Genomic DNA, 16,058 nt, shown 5'->3' with positions numbered 1-16,058 from the left:
ACCGCGCGCGCACTAAATCACATTATTTATTTATTATTATTATTTTATTTTTATTTTATTTTTTGCATTTTTTAAAATAAACGGGATACACCTGATTTAATTTAACTTTAACTTTAATTTTATTATTAATTTAAAAGTTAAATTTATAAACAAAAATGTGACGTCATTAGCAACAGCAGTATACATTTATTTACAGTTATAATAATATTACCCACGTATACATTTACATAAGTGAATATGAATGTGCAGGAAAAGAAGCTCGGCCTGTAATGAGAAACCAGCTCCAACTAATTATAGTCAGCTCCGTGCCTCCCCCTAGCGACACATTTCACTCAAAATGGAGCATGATGATGGCAGGAAAGTAACGGGATTTGATTTAAATGAACGCAAATCTGCAAACAAACGTGGGGACTTCGTGTGGGCTTGTAAATGATGCAAACGTGCACATTTTGGAAGCTAAAGAAGAGTTTTTGCAGCAGTTGCGCTGTTTGGAGACTGGACGCCAAACTTTCAGACACTTGTGAACAAAATCCACACGCCACGCAGAGATTAAAAGACCTGACTTTACGTGGCAAACAACGAGGGAAGGTGGTTTTAACTTTGTTGGTTGATTTTGGTGCTGCACAAAAGCTGCTCAGTCTGGTAAAAGATGATGGTGGTTTCCTGTTTCCTGCGCCAAAAACGATGCTTGCGTTTCATTTTTAACGTGTGATGCTCAAGAGTCAAAGAGATGGCATCCCCCACAGAGTTAGAGGAGTGGTGCCGCGCCTCGTGCGCTGGATACTCCAGTGTGGAGGTCAGAGACTGGTCCAGATCATTTCAGAGTGGACTCGCCTTCTGTGCCATCATCCACAAGCACAGACCTGAGCTCATGTGAGTACTGCAGCCTGAAATCCCCACGCGAGACACAAAACTACCACTGACACAAGTAGGACCTGTGTGTTCTTAAAGGTTATTGAATCTTAATCTTCTAATTTATTTTGGCCTGGACAGTATCAGTTCATTTGACTCCAGACTTTTAATCTTAAAACCAGAGCTGAACCTAAACTGGCCCCATCATCACTGACCCTTGTGTCTCTGACCTCTGAGCCTTGTCTCATGTGGATCATCACGTGACTTCTGCAGATCTCACACATTTATTTGATTATCTGCAGTTGTGACCCAAGCACTAAGACATTTATCTGGAGTTGTGTCCTTTTTTTTCTCTCTAGAGATTTCAGCTCGCTCTCCAAAGATAATGCTTATCAGAATAACAAAATGGTGAGTTTGTATTGGTGAGCTCATATTTTTGAACATCTTTTTTGTACGTGTGAAGATTTAAGAACCAACTAAATCAGCAGAGTCTTTGTTCTTAGGCCTTGGAGCTCGCAGAGACAAAGCTGGGTGTTTTTATGCTGCTGGATCCTGGAGAAATGGCATCAGCCCCAGAGCCTGATGGTTTGGCTGTGATCACCTGTGTCTTTCAGTTTTATTTCCTCTTCAACAGGAAGTCTATAGGTACATCTGTTTATTACTTTCATTTATTATGTGTTTCTTCTTCTTCTTCTATAAATGACTTATTTTTTTAAACACATGATCATTTTTCCAGCAGATATTGTCTCCGCCTTAAACAGCTCAGCTCAGAGTTCTCAAAACCCAAAGGTAAATCTAAAGCCTCGTTTAAACGCAGCTGTTTCATCGCCGCTTGTTTTGCTGCTGGGTTACGACATAACACGCTTTTTCAGAGCCTGACTCATTTGGAATCCACTGGAAAATATTTTTCATCTGACACGAAACCACGAGTCTCATGCGACCTGTGTTTTGAGCCTGTGCATCTAATACAGAGACGAGTCGTGGATGGGAAAGTCTATCATCGGAAGTGCTTCAGGTAACTGCACAGCCTCTGCTCTTTTTTCTATTGTGTGTCATTCTATTCAGGTGTTACTACTTTGTTTTCCAGGTGCAGACATTGCCATCTTTCCCTTCTTCCCGGCGCTTACACTAAAGGAAACTCTGCAAACTCCATGATATGCTCTCACCATGTTCAGCCCCACAGTGAAAACTCTAAACAGACAGATACATGCAGTTATCTGTCTCTCAGTGGATTGGCTATCAGCAGCGTTCCTCATTATCCCGTGAAAAAAGAGCCACCAGACGAACAGGTTTGCAAAAAAAGTGAAGTCTGCTGTTCTGTTGGATTGTACGGCGCAGTTAAAATCACTTCTCCCCAGTGGCGGACGAGTGTCGATGGTGAAAATGGTGGTAGCAGTGAAAAACGTGAAGCCGGGATAGCTCCAGAGGACGGCGAAAACATTTTGGGTGGAGATCCTGAAAGAGGAAGAGGCGCGGTGCCAGCTCCCAGGCGCAGCGTGACCTCATATGGGACCTCATCCTCCCCAAACATGAGCGACCCTCGAACTCAAGGTAAACAGTGTCACATGGAAACATATTTCTGTTGTTGGTAATGAAATAATGTTAATGAATTTGTTGCATTCGTGAAAAAGCACATGCATGAAGCTCTTAGTGGCTGTTGACATTTACACCAACAATAGTTTCCTATGGAGACGGCTGGAAAGTTCATCTAAAACCGATTCTCATGCTTGTTTTTTTTGTTTTGCCCTATTTCCTAAAGTGTTTGTTTTCCTCCCACATGTCTCCAGGCGCTTCACACAAAACACCTGGTTCTGCTCCTGTCGTAACACACGTGTAAGTCAATCTGAGACACACCCCTGCGCCGATCTGTCCTGGTTTTACAAATGTACTTGATAATTCCTGAAGAGTGAGGTAAAGGCTCAAGTTCTGTGTGTCAGACCAACAGAACGAGAACAGAGTGTGATTATTTGATCCTCTCACAGAATAAAAACATGAACCATTTGACTGTCCACTGATGGGACACATGTTTGACCATTTTAACCCTCTCCAGGCAGGCGTTGCAAATTTGCAACCACTAATTGCCAATTACCTAATTACTCCACATCTATATTTTTTGAGCCTTTTTTACTCAGAAGTTGCACTGCAGGACTTAGTTGTGCATTAGCAACAAACAGTTTCCCAATTGCTCACCAGATGTCAGCACTGTCTCTCTTCCAACATGTCTGTCTGCATGGTTTTACTGAAACGGATTTTCTAGGCATCAATTTCATGTAAGTATCACTACCAACCTCCATTATTTTGAAACCAAAAATGCATAAGATAAATTATGAATAAATATAGATGCAGTACATGCCAATTAGTAGATTTTATGTCTTCCAGGTTTTTTCCCAGGGGCAGCTCTATTTCAACGTTGTAGATTTGCAACATATTCCCGGACAGGTACCAATGGCTGCCACATGCTTTATCGACTAGTTTGCCCATATTTTGAGCAACAGTTTATACTAGAGTTATTTTCCTATCACCATTGTTTACTTGTTACTTTGAGGTGTCATTGAGGGTATATCCTATGGAAAATGAAATAATTTTGAGTGAATTTACAAACTATCAGAAGCAGATTTGATCAAAAGCAATGGCATATATGTTGTTCATTTGACTGTGCAATGAGGAAAACTGATGTAGCCTAAATTCCATGGCACATTTAATAGTATAGTTCTTTGTTTGAGCTTTTTTTGGCAAACAATCTTACAGAATACTCTTTTTGCAGGATTTGCAGTGTGTTATGGCAGGCCGATGAAGATTTTCAGTCAGGGAAGCCACTGAGTTTGCCTTCTACGTGGGGCCTTATCTGACACAGAATCCAATTCAGACGAAAATTGGCGATCCAGATTTTGCTCCTGAAGTATACGAGTCTGACCATGATGATGATGACCCACTGGCAGCAATAGCAAGAGCTAATCCCAACCACCTTGATATTGAAATTCATAACGTACATGCAGACAGTGACACTGAGTTACCAGATGACGATAAACCTCAGCCAGGCCCAGCTCCAGTAAACAAAGATTTTTTTTGGAGGCAGAGGTACCCCCCAGCAGCTGACATAGACTCTTCATTCCAAGGACCTTCGTTCTCACCTCCACCAGACGAAATACCAAGTCCAAAGTGGTATTTTGATCACCAATACCCTGGTATTTTCATGGACAAATCCGTGTTCGAACATTATTTTTCACCAATCTAACCTGTATGCAGTTATGAAGAATGGGCCGGAACTCAAAACAGCCCCATCTGAAATGGAGTAATGGTTCCCTGTCCCAAGTCATTGGTTTACACATCTTGATGACCGTAGTATGTATGCCATTGTACCGCCTGTACTGGCAGGCGGCAACACGATACAACCCAATTGCAACAGTCATGGGACGTCTACCACCGTCATCTCATGCAGAAGCAGGAGAAGTATATTCCGCTTCTTGACTTCCGTGCACAAGTTGTAGATGCCCTCATCCAAGTTGGAAACCAGGCTGACTTGAACAGCAGAAAAAGAGGACAACCATCATTGGAAGATGCTCCAGAACCCCATCAAGCTGCCCCACCTCCACCTCCACTTCGAAGGATGATTGCGCCATGGGATGTCATCAGACTATACAGATTCAATCATTTTCTCATCCTTGCTGATAAATGTGGACGATGCAGACTGTGCAAGAATGGTTACACACAAATGGCCTGCCTGAAGTGCAAATTACTTTTGTGCTATACAAAAGAAAAAAAAAAAGTTTCTTGGAGTATCACACGAAAAAGTTATATATACCAAGTTGCTTTGACTGTTGTTCTGCCACTGTAAAGCACTTTGAAACATTGTTTTGAAAAGTGGTATACAAATAAATTTAGTGTTACTATCATATTCAGTCTTGTGTTAATTTACTACACCGGGCCAATGTTGCAAATTTGCAACATCCCAGAATGCATTGCATGTGAAGATTTCTCTCAAAAAAAAGTCAGGATTGTATATTACTACCCCATATGATAATTTTCCCCAAATATCAGATTTTTCCTGTTACTAAAACTTAATTTGAGCCTGAGAGGGTTAAACTTAACCAGATAAACACAAAGAATATTACATTTGGGATAAGTTGCATCATCGAAAATAATAATGACATAAACGATCTTGTAATCAGAAGAAACTGAACTGTTTTTGGACACTCACATGTGCTTTTCTTTTTTGTTGTTTTCCAGTGACTCCAGCGCAGCCAGAGGCGTTCGGATCAGAACCAGTCATCCGTGGCTGAAGATCGTCCACCCCGGCCCCTGGACCCAGCTGCCCCCCGCGCCGCCTCTCGTTCACCCTCTCAGATCCAAGTCAGTGAGCAGCCTGTCGGGCGTGTGGTACAAACCCAGAACTGCTGCCCCCAACCCTTTTGACGAGGAGGAAGTCGACAAGACCGTGCCCCGAATCCAAGATGAGTCAGAATTTGAAGAAGTGAAAGAAATTATTGATACAGTTAATGATTCGGACCAAAGTACAGACACTGCAACTTGCGCTCAGGACTTGGAAGTGCAAACTGTTTCACCCATTTCACCCATTTCACCCATTTCACCCATTTCAGCCACTTCAGACATTCCACATGAAGCACAGTGTCATTCTGAGGCTGCAGTATCTGAAAATCTAGAAGAACATGTCCCACCGAGTCCTCAGGTAACACAACAGATGATATTTATTATTATTTTTATTATCATTGATACCACAAAAGTAAAAACTCCAGCTAAACAGTTGAGTTGAGGATATATCCCCATAAAAACACACTCATAAATACCATATGTAGTTACAGTGAATGTACAGATACAGTTTACATACTCTATATAAAAACACACTGATGCTTTTTTTTTCTCACAGTTGGACATGAAATCAGACTAAACGTTTCCTATTTTAGGTCAAGTAGGATTAACAAAATTATTTCTATTTGCAAAATGCCAGAATAATGAGAGAAGAATTTTTTAAGACAATTTTTCATGACCTTTTTCCAAAGTTTACGTGCAGTAAGATTATGGTACTGTGGATTTAAACAGGCAAGTTTATGTTTACAGCACAGTCCATACACAAGGAATTAAAAGAGCTTTACAGAATAAGAAAGACATTAACATCACAATACAACAAATCCAAACATAAATAATCAGAAATAAACATCATACAATGAGTATTAAAATGGAAAAGTGCAGAATAAACCCCTTTGAGTCACATTCACAGATAAACAGAACAGTTTGAGTTTGGATTTAAACATCAGAGTCGAGGCCTGAGTCACATCAGGAAGTGAGACAAGTTTAAACTGAACAAAACTCAAACACTGGTTTAGACCTGGTTTAGTCCTGGTTTAGTCCTGGTTTAGTCCTGGTTTAGTCCTGGTTTAGTCCTGGTTTAGTCCTGGTTCACACTTCCTTTTTGTCTCATTCTGTGTCAAACTCTCAGTTTAACCAAACACTAATGAAACGTGTGTAAACGTCTGAAGAAAGTCGTGAAAAAATGTCAAAAAAATCTTTCTCTCATGATTCAGGCATTTCACAAATAGAAATAATGTTGGTCATTTAAATGGACCTAAAACAGGAACAGTTTATTCTGATTTCATGTGTTTTTTTATAACGTGGATATAAACGTCTGGTTTCAGCTGAACTCACTGAAACTTTCAGAACTTCTTGTCTAAGTGAATATTTGTTCACTTCTGTTACTCACTTTGAATATGATGATTATTTAGTTTATTTAGAAGTAAAAGTAAAGTAAAAATACACGGGACACATTCATGTAAACACAAATACATCTGTACATAATGATGATGTGTGAATGTGTGAACACTCTACCACTGAGCCACTACAACCTGTTCATAATAATAATAATAATGATAATAATAATGATAATAATAATAATAATAATGATGATAATGAGAATAATAATAATAATAATAATAATAATAATAATAATAATAATAATAATAATAATGTCTGCAGACCGGTCACACAGACTCAGCTCAGTCTGACTCTGCTGAAGAGTCGGGTCCGGCTCTTCCACCTCAGGGTTTTCCTCTGATCAAGAGAAAGGTACAACAATCACACACGTCCTTTAATGTCCAGCGTTTGTTCAAGTGAATTAATCTGAATGTGTTGACAGGTGCGGACGGACCGGTCGTCCTCCAGAGACGACCTGCAGCAGCTGATGGGACAAGTGTCCAAACACCTGGAGGAGGTGGAGGAGAAGGGGGCGGAGCTGGAGAGGGACATAAGACTCTGCACCAACAGTTAAGTCACAGGCGTCAAACACATTTTCACTGAGGGTCACATCAGCAGAACAGTCGCTCTTAAAGGGCCGGATGTCGCGTAAAATAAATAAACTACTTTTTTAACTTATTCATTAACTGTTTCTGTATTTATTTTATTATTTATTCAAGCTACAAATAATGAAAATGTATTTCCACAGATGTAAAAATATGTTTGTATAACTGCGGATCTCCTGATAACAACTGACTGTCATGTCTTTTTACCTTGTTGTGGGCCACATAAAATGACGTGGCGGACCACATTTGGCCCATGAGCCTTGAGTTTGACACATGTGAGTTAAACACAGACGTGTTTTAAAAACACGGCAGCAAAGTTTAAAATGAACAGAGGTGTGAGGAACGGCAGGAAAATACACAATAAAAGTCACACACTGACGTTTGACGGTGTGTGTGTGTAAACTGTGTGTGTGTAAACTGTGTGGGGGTGTGTGTGTGTGTGTGTGTAACCTGTGGGGGTGTGTGTGTGTGTGTAACCTGTGTGTGCGTGTGTGTAAACTGTGTGTCTTACAGTAAACTGATATAATCTCGTCGTGTGTTTTCTCACAAAGTCGTGCCTTTTTCCTGCACGACCAGATCAACAGTTTATTTTGTGTGAAGCTGCGTCTTTAAAGCTGCTCTGTGGGATTTTCAGGTGAAGAGGAGGAGAGACTCCTGATGGACTGGTTTTGTCTCGTCCACCAGAGACACGTCCTCCAGCGAAAGGACACGGAGCTGGTTCATCTGTGAGTGCAGAGTGAAACGTCCTCACGTGTTTTAGGTGAATTCACGTCATTTACCGGTGTGTGCGTTTGTGTGTTTGTGTGTTTGTGCGTTTGTGCGTTTGTGCGTTTGTGTGTTTGTGTGTTTGTGTGTTTGCAGCGTGAAGCAGCGTGAGCTCGAGCAGAGACAGGAGGACGTGGAGTATCACCTCAGATGTGTCTTTAATAAACCAGGTGAACTTTACAACACAACACAACACAACACAATACAATTAAATACACAATACAACACAACACAATACACAATAATACAATACAATGTTATTTAAAAACATGAGCTGCAATAAATAAATATCAGAATGACAAACTTAAACTCCTCAGACTCGAGCTCTTGCGTCGCTTTATTAATTTCTCTTTCTTATTTGTTCTGATTGGACCTGATGAGTCTAAATACAAAGAATTATCTTTTTACATTATGTAGTTTCTTAGAAAAAATTATGTAAATCAAATGTCCTCATATGTGACATTTTACTCATTTTGATAAAACATTTGAATAATGATTTGCAAAAACTATTAAGACCCTGAACACAGCAACATTTGTCCTGAGTAAAAACAAAATGAGAAACAACAAATGTGTCTCTTGGAACAAAGTGTCTCGTGTGAAGAGACAGGAGCAGGAAGAAAAATAAAAAAATCTAAACTGTTAAAAATGAACATATATAATACATTCACATTGTTGCTTCTTGTTGCTGTTATTCTTCATCTAATAATTTGCACTGTGGCCTAGACAAACCAAAAACGTGTTGTCCACATATGAGGACGCCAGGACTCAGGAGGTAATCAAGTATCGATATTGACACATTTTTATTTAAGCCTTTACAGCTCAGTTTTTATTGTAGCGCAGAAAAAATAACACATTCCCCAAAGAAAAGAAAAACTAAATGATCATCCATCATTTATTTAAAGTTAAGTAAATATAATAAAACTTAAAAACATATTATTTTATTATATTTTGTCCATGAAATATTATAATTATCGTCTTAATTTAACGTCAGGGCAGGTCCAGAGTTAAAGACTCAGGAAGAAATCGGCAATACGACTCAAAATATGTCCAGACGTTCAAACTCTTAGTCTATGGACGATTTCAGAGCGAGACTGGACTGAGGACGATAAACGGTCAAACTCTTAGTCTATGGACGATTTCAGAGCGAGACTGGACTGAGGACGATAAACGGTCAAACTCTTAGTCTATGGACGATTTCAGAGCGAGACTGGACTGAGGACGATAAACGGCAGGAGCAGCGGCTCATGGACGAACTGCTGCACATTATCGAGCAGAGGAACCAGATCATCAGCCGCCTGGACCAGGACGTCCACAGGTGAACTGGACTCGACTGGACTCGACTGGATTCGACTGGACTCGACTGGACTGAACTGGACTCCACTGGACTGGACTGGACTCCACTGGACTTGACTGGACTGGACTCCACTGGACTGGACTGGACTGGACTGAACTGGACTCGACTGGACTGAACTGGACTCGACTGGACTGAACTGGACTGAACTGGACTCGACTGGATTCTACTGGAGTGAACTGGACTCGACTGGACTGAACTGGACTCGACTGGACTGAACTGGACTGAACTGGACTCGACTGGATTCTACTGGAGTGAACTGGACTCGACTGGACTGAACTGGACTCGACTCGACTGGACTGGACTCTTTCACTCTGGGACAAAATGTGACTCTGTTTGTGACTTTAGGGACAGAGAAGATGACCTGAACTGGACGACTACGGTGAAAAACAAAGGTACTTTCTTGTTTTTTTTTTCACTTTTTGCGACATAGTGTCACTCATGGTCATGTTTTTGTTGTTTGTCGTCGTCAGACGTCCAGAAACGAGAGTTAAAAGAACTGAAGAAGTCAAAAGGAAAGTTCAAAACAACCAGTGTTTTTAAAATTCTAAACAAGAAAACAAAGTAAAGGAGAAAAGATCCGGAGGTACGAGTTTGTCTGGAGTTTGTCTGGAGTTTGTTCGTTTTACTGTACGTCGTTTATTTTAACACATCGAGTCTGTAACATTTCATATTCACAATAAAACCTGATTTATTTCTTATCTAAAATGTTCCTTGTTTTATTGTTTATACTGTTTATATTGTGCGGTGTTACAAACATAAAGAACGTGAGTCGCATTATCTTAAAATCCATTGTTCCCTGATCATCTGGTGTGAGTTTAATAAAATGGATTTACAGTTTTAATAATAAATGTCACTCCAGAGTCGTTCACTGCTCTGATTCTGCTCCGTGTCGTTGAGCTGTTTGTCTGTTTTGACCAGCAGAGGGCGTCTTTCCACAACGTCTCTGAACGGACTGAGGTGAAGTTAGAACAGGGGAGTCCAAACTGTGGCCCAGGGGCTAAAAGTGGCCCTCAGACACATTTTTATTGGCCCTCGAGCTGAACTGACACAATTAATTATAGTTTTAATGGTAAATGTAAATAATTCTACCACCTGACGTCCATAACATCACACTGATCAGGATACAGAGCTAAGTCCTGGTTTAGTCCTGGTTTAGTCCTGGTTTAGTCCTGTTTTAGACCTGGTTTAGTCCTGTTTTAGACCTGGTTTAGTCCTGGTTTAGACCTGGTTTAGTCCTAGTTCTGTTAAACTCTGATTCGTCGTCTGTATTGACCTTGAGCTTTTTTATGGTTCAAATAGAGAAAATGAGATCAGGCCCCGGCTCCTGCAGCACTGAGGTTTATATTTGTTATAGTTTTATATTTGTTATGTTTAATTTTACATCCACATTGAACATAAAGATAAAAATAACAGTCTCTTTTTTCAGCTCGTCTGACCTGATCTGAGGAAACGACACGAGGTCAAATGTTTTTATCTTTAACAGTTTATCTCAGGAGCGCTGGGTTTGACAGGACTTTCCAAACCTCTGTGTCGGTTATTTCCTCTGTTATTTTCTGTTATTTTCTCTGTTATTTTCTGTTTTCTCTGTTGTTTTCTCTGTTTTCTCTGTTATTTTTTTCTGTTATTTTTTCTGTTATTTTCTTAGTTATTTTCTCTGTTTTCTCTGTTATTCTCTGTTATTTTCTCTGTTATTTTCTCTTTGTGCAGTTAAATGTCTGACTTGGGCAGAGTTCTCTCACAGATTGATGTAATAATCAGTTGTAGTTGTAATTATTTCTGCATCGTGGCATCTAAACTATTTAAGACTGAGGTTTTAGTTTATTTTCATAGATTCAAACACTAATGTAACATCGTGTTGCTCTTTGATGATTATTACACTTCTGTTTTATTATACAGTCGTTCATCTTTACCTTTTCTGATTTTAATGACCCAAACCAGCAACTTTTCAAGGAGCAAATCTGTTTTCCTGGTTGAACAAATACGACTTTAACCACTTTTCTAACGCCCACATGTCTGGATTATTATAAACTCCACGGCTTTAAAGAGAACAGTTGGCATGTTTAAATAAAACTCCACTTCCTTGTTCCTCCTCTATTAAAAGAATAAAGTCAGACTGGTTTTGTGAGATGCAGAGTTCATCACCCGCTCGATCAGACGCCTCACCTGATACTGAGGCTTTTCTCTGAACCTGAGTCAGTCCAGACACTTCCACGAGCTCAGAGAATCGTGTCTTTGCACAACATGCACGATCCTTTGGCCGGAAAATGTTTGGATAGTGGCCCAAGTTTTGTTATTTTATGTTTGTCAGACACTAAAGGCACAGATTTTCACAAAGTTTAAAAAAAAGCTGATTTTAAAGTTGGTTTGTTTGTCCAGTTTGAGTCTCTGTGACTTTTCTGAATTAGATTTGCAGTTTCCTAATGTTATGTCATTTATTTCACAATATTATAACAATAATAATAATAATGCATTTTATTTATAAGCGCCTTTCCAAACATCCAAGGACCACGAACATGATAAAAATGAGATAAAAACAGACAAATACAATAAAACATGACAAAAAACTGATTGATAAAAGACGTGTGATTGTTACAAGAGACAGGACAATGTGAACAGGTGAGTTTTGAGTCTGGATTTGAAGAGTGAAGAGAGTCTAAGGTGCGGAGATCAGGAGTGAGAGCACTCCAGAGCTGAGGGGACGGGGCAGAGCGGCTCAAAGCCCCGGCCCCCGTGGTCACAAGTCGGACAGAGGGGACAGTGAGCTGGACAGAGGAGGAGGAGCGATGTGGAGGAGGTCAGATATGTGTGAAGGGGCGAGGTTGTGTGTTGAAGGTGGTAATTCATATTTTGAAGTGAATTCTCTGTTTTATGGGGAGACAGTGGAGGTGTTGTAGGACGGGGCTGATGCGGTGGACAGTGGGGGTCCGTGTCGTGTTATGACCCCGGGGCTGCAGAGTCTGAACGAGCTGCAGTTTCTGGACGGATTTATGAGGAGAGAGGGAGGGGCCAAGACCAGAGAAATATGCAGACCGGGCGACGTTATTGATGTGTGAGTGAAAGTGTCCTGTCGAGGAGGACACCCTGACTCTTGACCTGAGGGGGAGGATGGACAGTTGAGTTGTTGATTATAACGTCTTAAATCAAAACTTAATGTCGTGAACATTTCCTCCAGTTTGGATGTGAATTTCCTCAGATTCAACAAATGTTTTGCTCTGAATAAAATAACATCTTTTATTATTTAATCTGAGATTCAAGACTGTTCTGTTTGTTCTTTTTCTCTCAGTTGGACCTTCATTATTTTACTCGTGTCATGATGTTTCTGATTCTTTTAAACTCTGTAGTTTCTTAATTAAATCCAAACAATCTCAGAACCTGGTGAATAATAAGTTAAAACTCTGCAGGATTTTCATCTTTTCTTTAAGAGTATTTTCATTCAAACTGTATTTTTGTTATAAATCATCTTGGATCACGTGGGGGAATGCCACAGGTGGAAGTGTCTCTGTTTTTTTTTGTTCGTTGACTTTGGTGCAGGTTTGAAAACTGGTTGGACGAGTTTTTCTGAGCAGTGTTTTTTTTTCTCTTCTCAGAAAAGTGAGCTCAGTCATGACACAGAAGAAATAAAGATCTATTTAGAATTATTATTATTATTATTATCGTGTATCAATTTCTCTACACGGAACAACAGAACAACAAAAACAGAACTTTCTCAGTTTTACAGATTCTGTGCAACATGAAGAGTCAAAGTCACGACTCATAAAGTGACGCCACACGGGATTTATCATTTATATGTAAATGTTTATTCATATACAAATAAATAAAAAAAAACAACGACAACAAAAGTATTTGTAGTATAAAAAATTGGCATACAAGTAGAAAATATATCTAAATATACATTAGTAGAAAACACAGTAGTTCTTTCATATTTCTCTGTCACAGCTGCAGCTTCTGCTCATGACTTTTCTTCTTATTTTAAATTTCCTACATCCACATTTAACTTGGTCAAATTAAAGATGAACATGAAATAAAAAAACAGGCAGATTTTTGTGCCAAAGTCTGTGACGTCCTGGACTCTAGTTCAGTCAGTAGTAGTAGTCAACAGTAGTTTCAGTTCAGTCCCACAGAGATTTTCATCTGAGAATCGATTTGTCTGCGACTGCGGGACACGTGAGGACACGGACTGTACATGTATGTGCACATGTACAGTACGTGTACTTGTATGTGCACATGTACATGTACAGACTGTAGTTCAGCTGCTGGCCCAGTGCATGTACTTGTACTTGTACTTGTACTTGTACTCGTACTCGTACGTGTACGTGTACGTGTACTTGTACTTGTACTTGTACTTGTACTTGTACAGACTGTAGTTCAGCTGCTGGCCCGGTGCATGTACTTGTACTTGTACTTGTACTTGTACTTGTACTTGTACAGTCTGTAGTTCAGCTGCTGGCCCGGTGCATGTACTCGTACGTGTACTTGTACTTGTACGTGTACTTGTACTTGTACTTGTACAGTCTGTAGTTCAGCTGCTGGCCCGGTGCATGTACTTGTACTTGTACTTGTACTTGTACTTGTACTTGTACTTGTACTTGTACGTGTACTTGTACTTGTACTTGTACAGTCTGTAGTTCAGGTGCTGGCCCGGTGCATGTACTTGTACTTGTACTTGTACTTGTACTTGTACTTGTACTTGTACGTGTACTTGTACTTGTACTTGTACAGTCTGTAGTTCAGGTGCTGGCCCGGTGCATGTACTTGTACTTGTACTTGTACTTGTACGTGTACTTGTACTTGTACTTGTACAGTCTGTAGTTCAGGTACTGGCCCGGTGCATGGACATGTAGTGTCTCATGTCGTTCCAGGTTCCCATACGTGAGTCGAGCCAGGAGCTGGGGTTCTGGTAGAGCAGGGAGTCGTCCACCTCGTGGTCGTCCTCGTCGCTGGACGCCGCCGGGTCGCCGTCCTCTGAGTTGCCGCGGATACGGGCCCCGTCCTCCTGCTTCTTGCTGTAGCAGTGGCGACACATCTTCTGTTTCTTGGTGGCGTTGATGTGTCCGATCACGGCCTTGTCTTTGCAGCACTTGTGACACACCAGGATGCCGCACATCCTGCAGTGGTGGCGTCGGTTGGTGGCGGTGAACTTGGCCTCACAGACGAGGCAGATGTCAGAGGCGCTGTCGGGCATCCAGGACACGGCGAATTCCCCGGTGGGAGTGTGGCCCTTCTGCAGTAAAGACGCTTTGCACTGCTCGATGTGCTCCATCCAGGCGCGCTTCTCCTCTCGCGTGGGGGCCGCCACGTAGAAGGACTTCCGGGGCGTACGGATCAGCCATTGGTTCTTCAGGTTGGACGTGTCCGCCATGTCCTCCAGCTTGATGTTTTCTGTACAGGAAGAAGTTTGGTCAGACTTTTTCAAAACAAATATTTAATCCCACTCCCTTTTCTGCTCTGGACAATAACGGAGTCAAACATTCACATGTTCAAAGTCCTATAATTATCACAACTAAAGCAACATTCAGGCACATCATTCTGCTCTTATGGTTTAATATGAGCTGTAGGAGCCACAGATTCTCCTAAACATCACTGAGATTCTGCTCAATCACCTCTGCAAAAGTAAAACTAAAGCTGATAAAAGTGTCCAGATGAAGCACTGACCCAGGGGGATGATCCTCTGGTTCTTGTACCAAAGGCCGTTGAGCACCACGCTGCCGTACACGATCACGTCGTTGAAGAGAAAGAAAACTTTAAGCTGTGGTTTTTTGCGGCTCTGCTTCAGAAGGCGACCCTCCCCCATCAGCACCCGCCCGGGCTGGGACAGGCTTTTACCGGACGGACCGAAGGACTCGGCCACGGCCTTGACGCGCTCACGGTTCTCCTGGTCGAACGTCAGAGTATTATCCATGTTTCTGTTCAGAGTGACCTACAGAGTGACCTACAGAGTGACCTACAGAGTGACCTACAGAGTAACCTACACCTACAGAGACACTTACAGAGTCACCTACAGAGACACCTACAGAGACAGAGTCACCTACAGAGCGTCTGCACAGTCTGTTCACACGAGCAGCAGGTGCTGCATTTTATACTTGTGTGAGTCACAAGGCGCATGCTCAGGTACTTTCCAGGACTTTACACACGGCACGACACAGGCAGGTAGGTCTATTATTTGCACAAATTAAACTAAGTAGGTCTATTATTTACATAAATTAAACCAGGCCTAATAAACGAGCCAAAATATTGTGTGTAATTCTGTCGCTAAGGCCCAAGAGGGAACAGTTTAAATCTATTTTTGAAGCCTCACTTTTGGGTGTGGCAAAGTGCCAGATGTTTGCAAACATTTTTCCCAGTGGACACATAATAAAAAACATCTGTAGAACTCTGGAGGTCAACAGAGACATTCAGAGACATTCAGAGACATTCAGAGACATTCAGAGACATTCAGAGACATTCAGCTGGACTCTCACAGAGCTGTGACAGATCCACTGCACCTTTAATGTGATTCACTCTGTAATTAGCCTCATTTTTCTGAAATTAAACCCGGTAGAATGACTTGAATAAATGCAGAATGAATAAATGCAGTAAAAAGCACTGGTCCAACTGTGTGGGACAATTCAGCAGAAAACCAGAGGCTGAGGGACACACAACATGGGCCTTTTGGGGGAATAACTCTTTCACTACATGAGGAAATAACTTTACTGTCAATTAAATGTATTTATTTACAGGCTAATGTGGGAGTGTGTGGGGCGGGGTGTGTGTGTGTGTGGGTGTGTGTGTGTGTGTGT

General features: G+C 41.1%; 2 protein-coding genes across 4 annotated transcripts; one reads left to right on the top strand and one right to left on the bottom strand.

Annotated features, from left to right (window-relative positions):
- The first annotated feature begins 320 nt into the window (after positions 1-320).
- Positions 321-9,982, top strand: LOC117374634 (MICAL-like protein 1). 3 transcript variants are annotated; one of them, XM_055223476.1, is made up of 16 exons: positions 321-873; positions 1,212-1,260; positions 1,356-1,497; positions 1,592-1,641; positions 1,725-1,867; positions 1,940-2,141; positions 2,211-2,403; positions 2,640-2,685; positions 5,080-5,539; positions 6,841-6,930; positions 7,001-7,127; positions 7,798-7,888; positions 8,025-8,098; positions 9,129-9,243; positions 9,628-9,674; positions 9,753-9,982. In XM_055223476.1, the coding sequence occupies exons 1-16, from the start codon at positions 731-733 to the stop codon at positions 9,845-9,847; spliced, it is 2,067 nt and encodes a 688-aa protein (XP_055079451.1). In that variant the 5' UTR covers positions 321-730; the 3' UTR covers positions 9,848-9,982. The 3 variants fall into 3 exon arrangements, with proteins under 3 accessions (XP_055079451.1, XP_055079450.1, XP_055079452.1); XM_055223475.1 differs by having other exon boundaries at positions 1,589-1,641; XM_055223477.1 differs by lacking the exons at positions 9,129-9,243; positions 9,628-9,674; positions 9,753-9,982 and adding an exon at positions 8,747-8,785 and having other exon boundaries at positions 583-873; positions 1,589-1,641.
- A 3,078-nt stretch (positions 9,983-13,060) lies between these two features.
- On the bottom strand, positions 13,061-15,329 carry LOC117374633 (pleckstrin homology domain-containing family F member 2-like). The gene is made up of 2 exons (XM_033970808.2): positions 14,935-15,329; positions 13,061-14,661 (listed from the first exon to the last, which is right to left on the bottom strand). Exons 1-2 carry the CDS (start codon positions 15,179-15,181, stop codon positions 14,093-14,095), a joined length of 816 nt encoding a protein of 271 aa, XP_033826699.1. The 5' UTR covers positions 15,182-15,329; the 3' UTR covers positions 13,061-14,092.
- Between the last annotated feature and the right edge of the window lie 729 nt (positions 15,330-16,058).

This window comes from Periophthalmus magnuspinnatus, chromosome 8 (genome assembly GCF_009829125.3).
Source record: "Periophthalmus magnuspinnatus isolate fPerMag1 chromosome 8, fPerMag1.2.pri, whole genome shotgun sequence".
In the NCBI taxonomy this organism is placed as follows: Eukaryota; Metazoa; Chordata; class Actinopteri; order Gobiiformes; family Gobiidae; genus Periophthalmus; species Periophthalmus magnuspinnatus.
Note: the sequence above shows the minus strand (reverse complement) of the source record. Positions and strands in the feature narration are given on the sequence as shown.

Bases quoted from the DNA above. Each gene is read 5' to 3' on its own strand.
- LOC117374633 (XM_033970808.2), bottom strand. From the start codon at position 15,181: ATGGATAATACTCTGACGTTCGACCAGGAGAACCGTGAGCGCGTCAAG. The intron at 14,662-14,934 runs GTCAGTGCTTCA...CTTCCTGTACAG, and splicing joins CCAGAGGATCATCCCCCTGG to AAAACATCAAGCTGGAGGAC.
- LOC117374634 (XM_055223475.1), top strand. From the start codon at position 731: ATGGCATCCCCCACAGAGTTAGAGGAGTGGTGCCGCGCCTCGTGCGCT. The intron at 7,128-7,797 runs GTTAAGTCACAG...TGGGATTTTCAG, and splicing joins CATAAGACTCTGCACCAACA to GTGAAGAGGAGGAGAGACTC. The intron at 9,244-9,627 runs GTGAACTGGACT...TTGTGACTTTAG, and splicing joins CTGGACCAGGACGTCCACAG to GGACAGAGAAGATGACCTGA.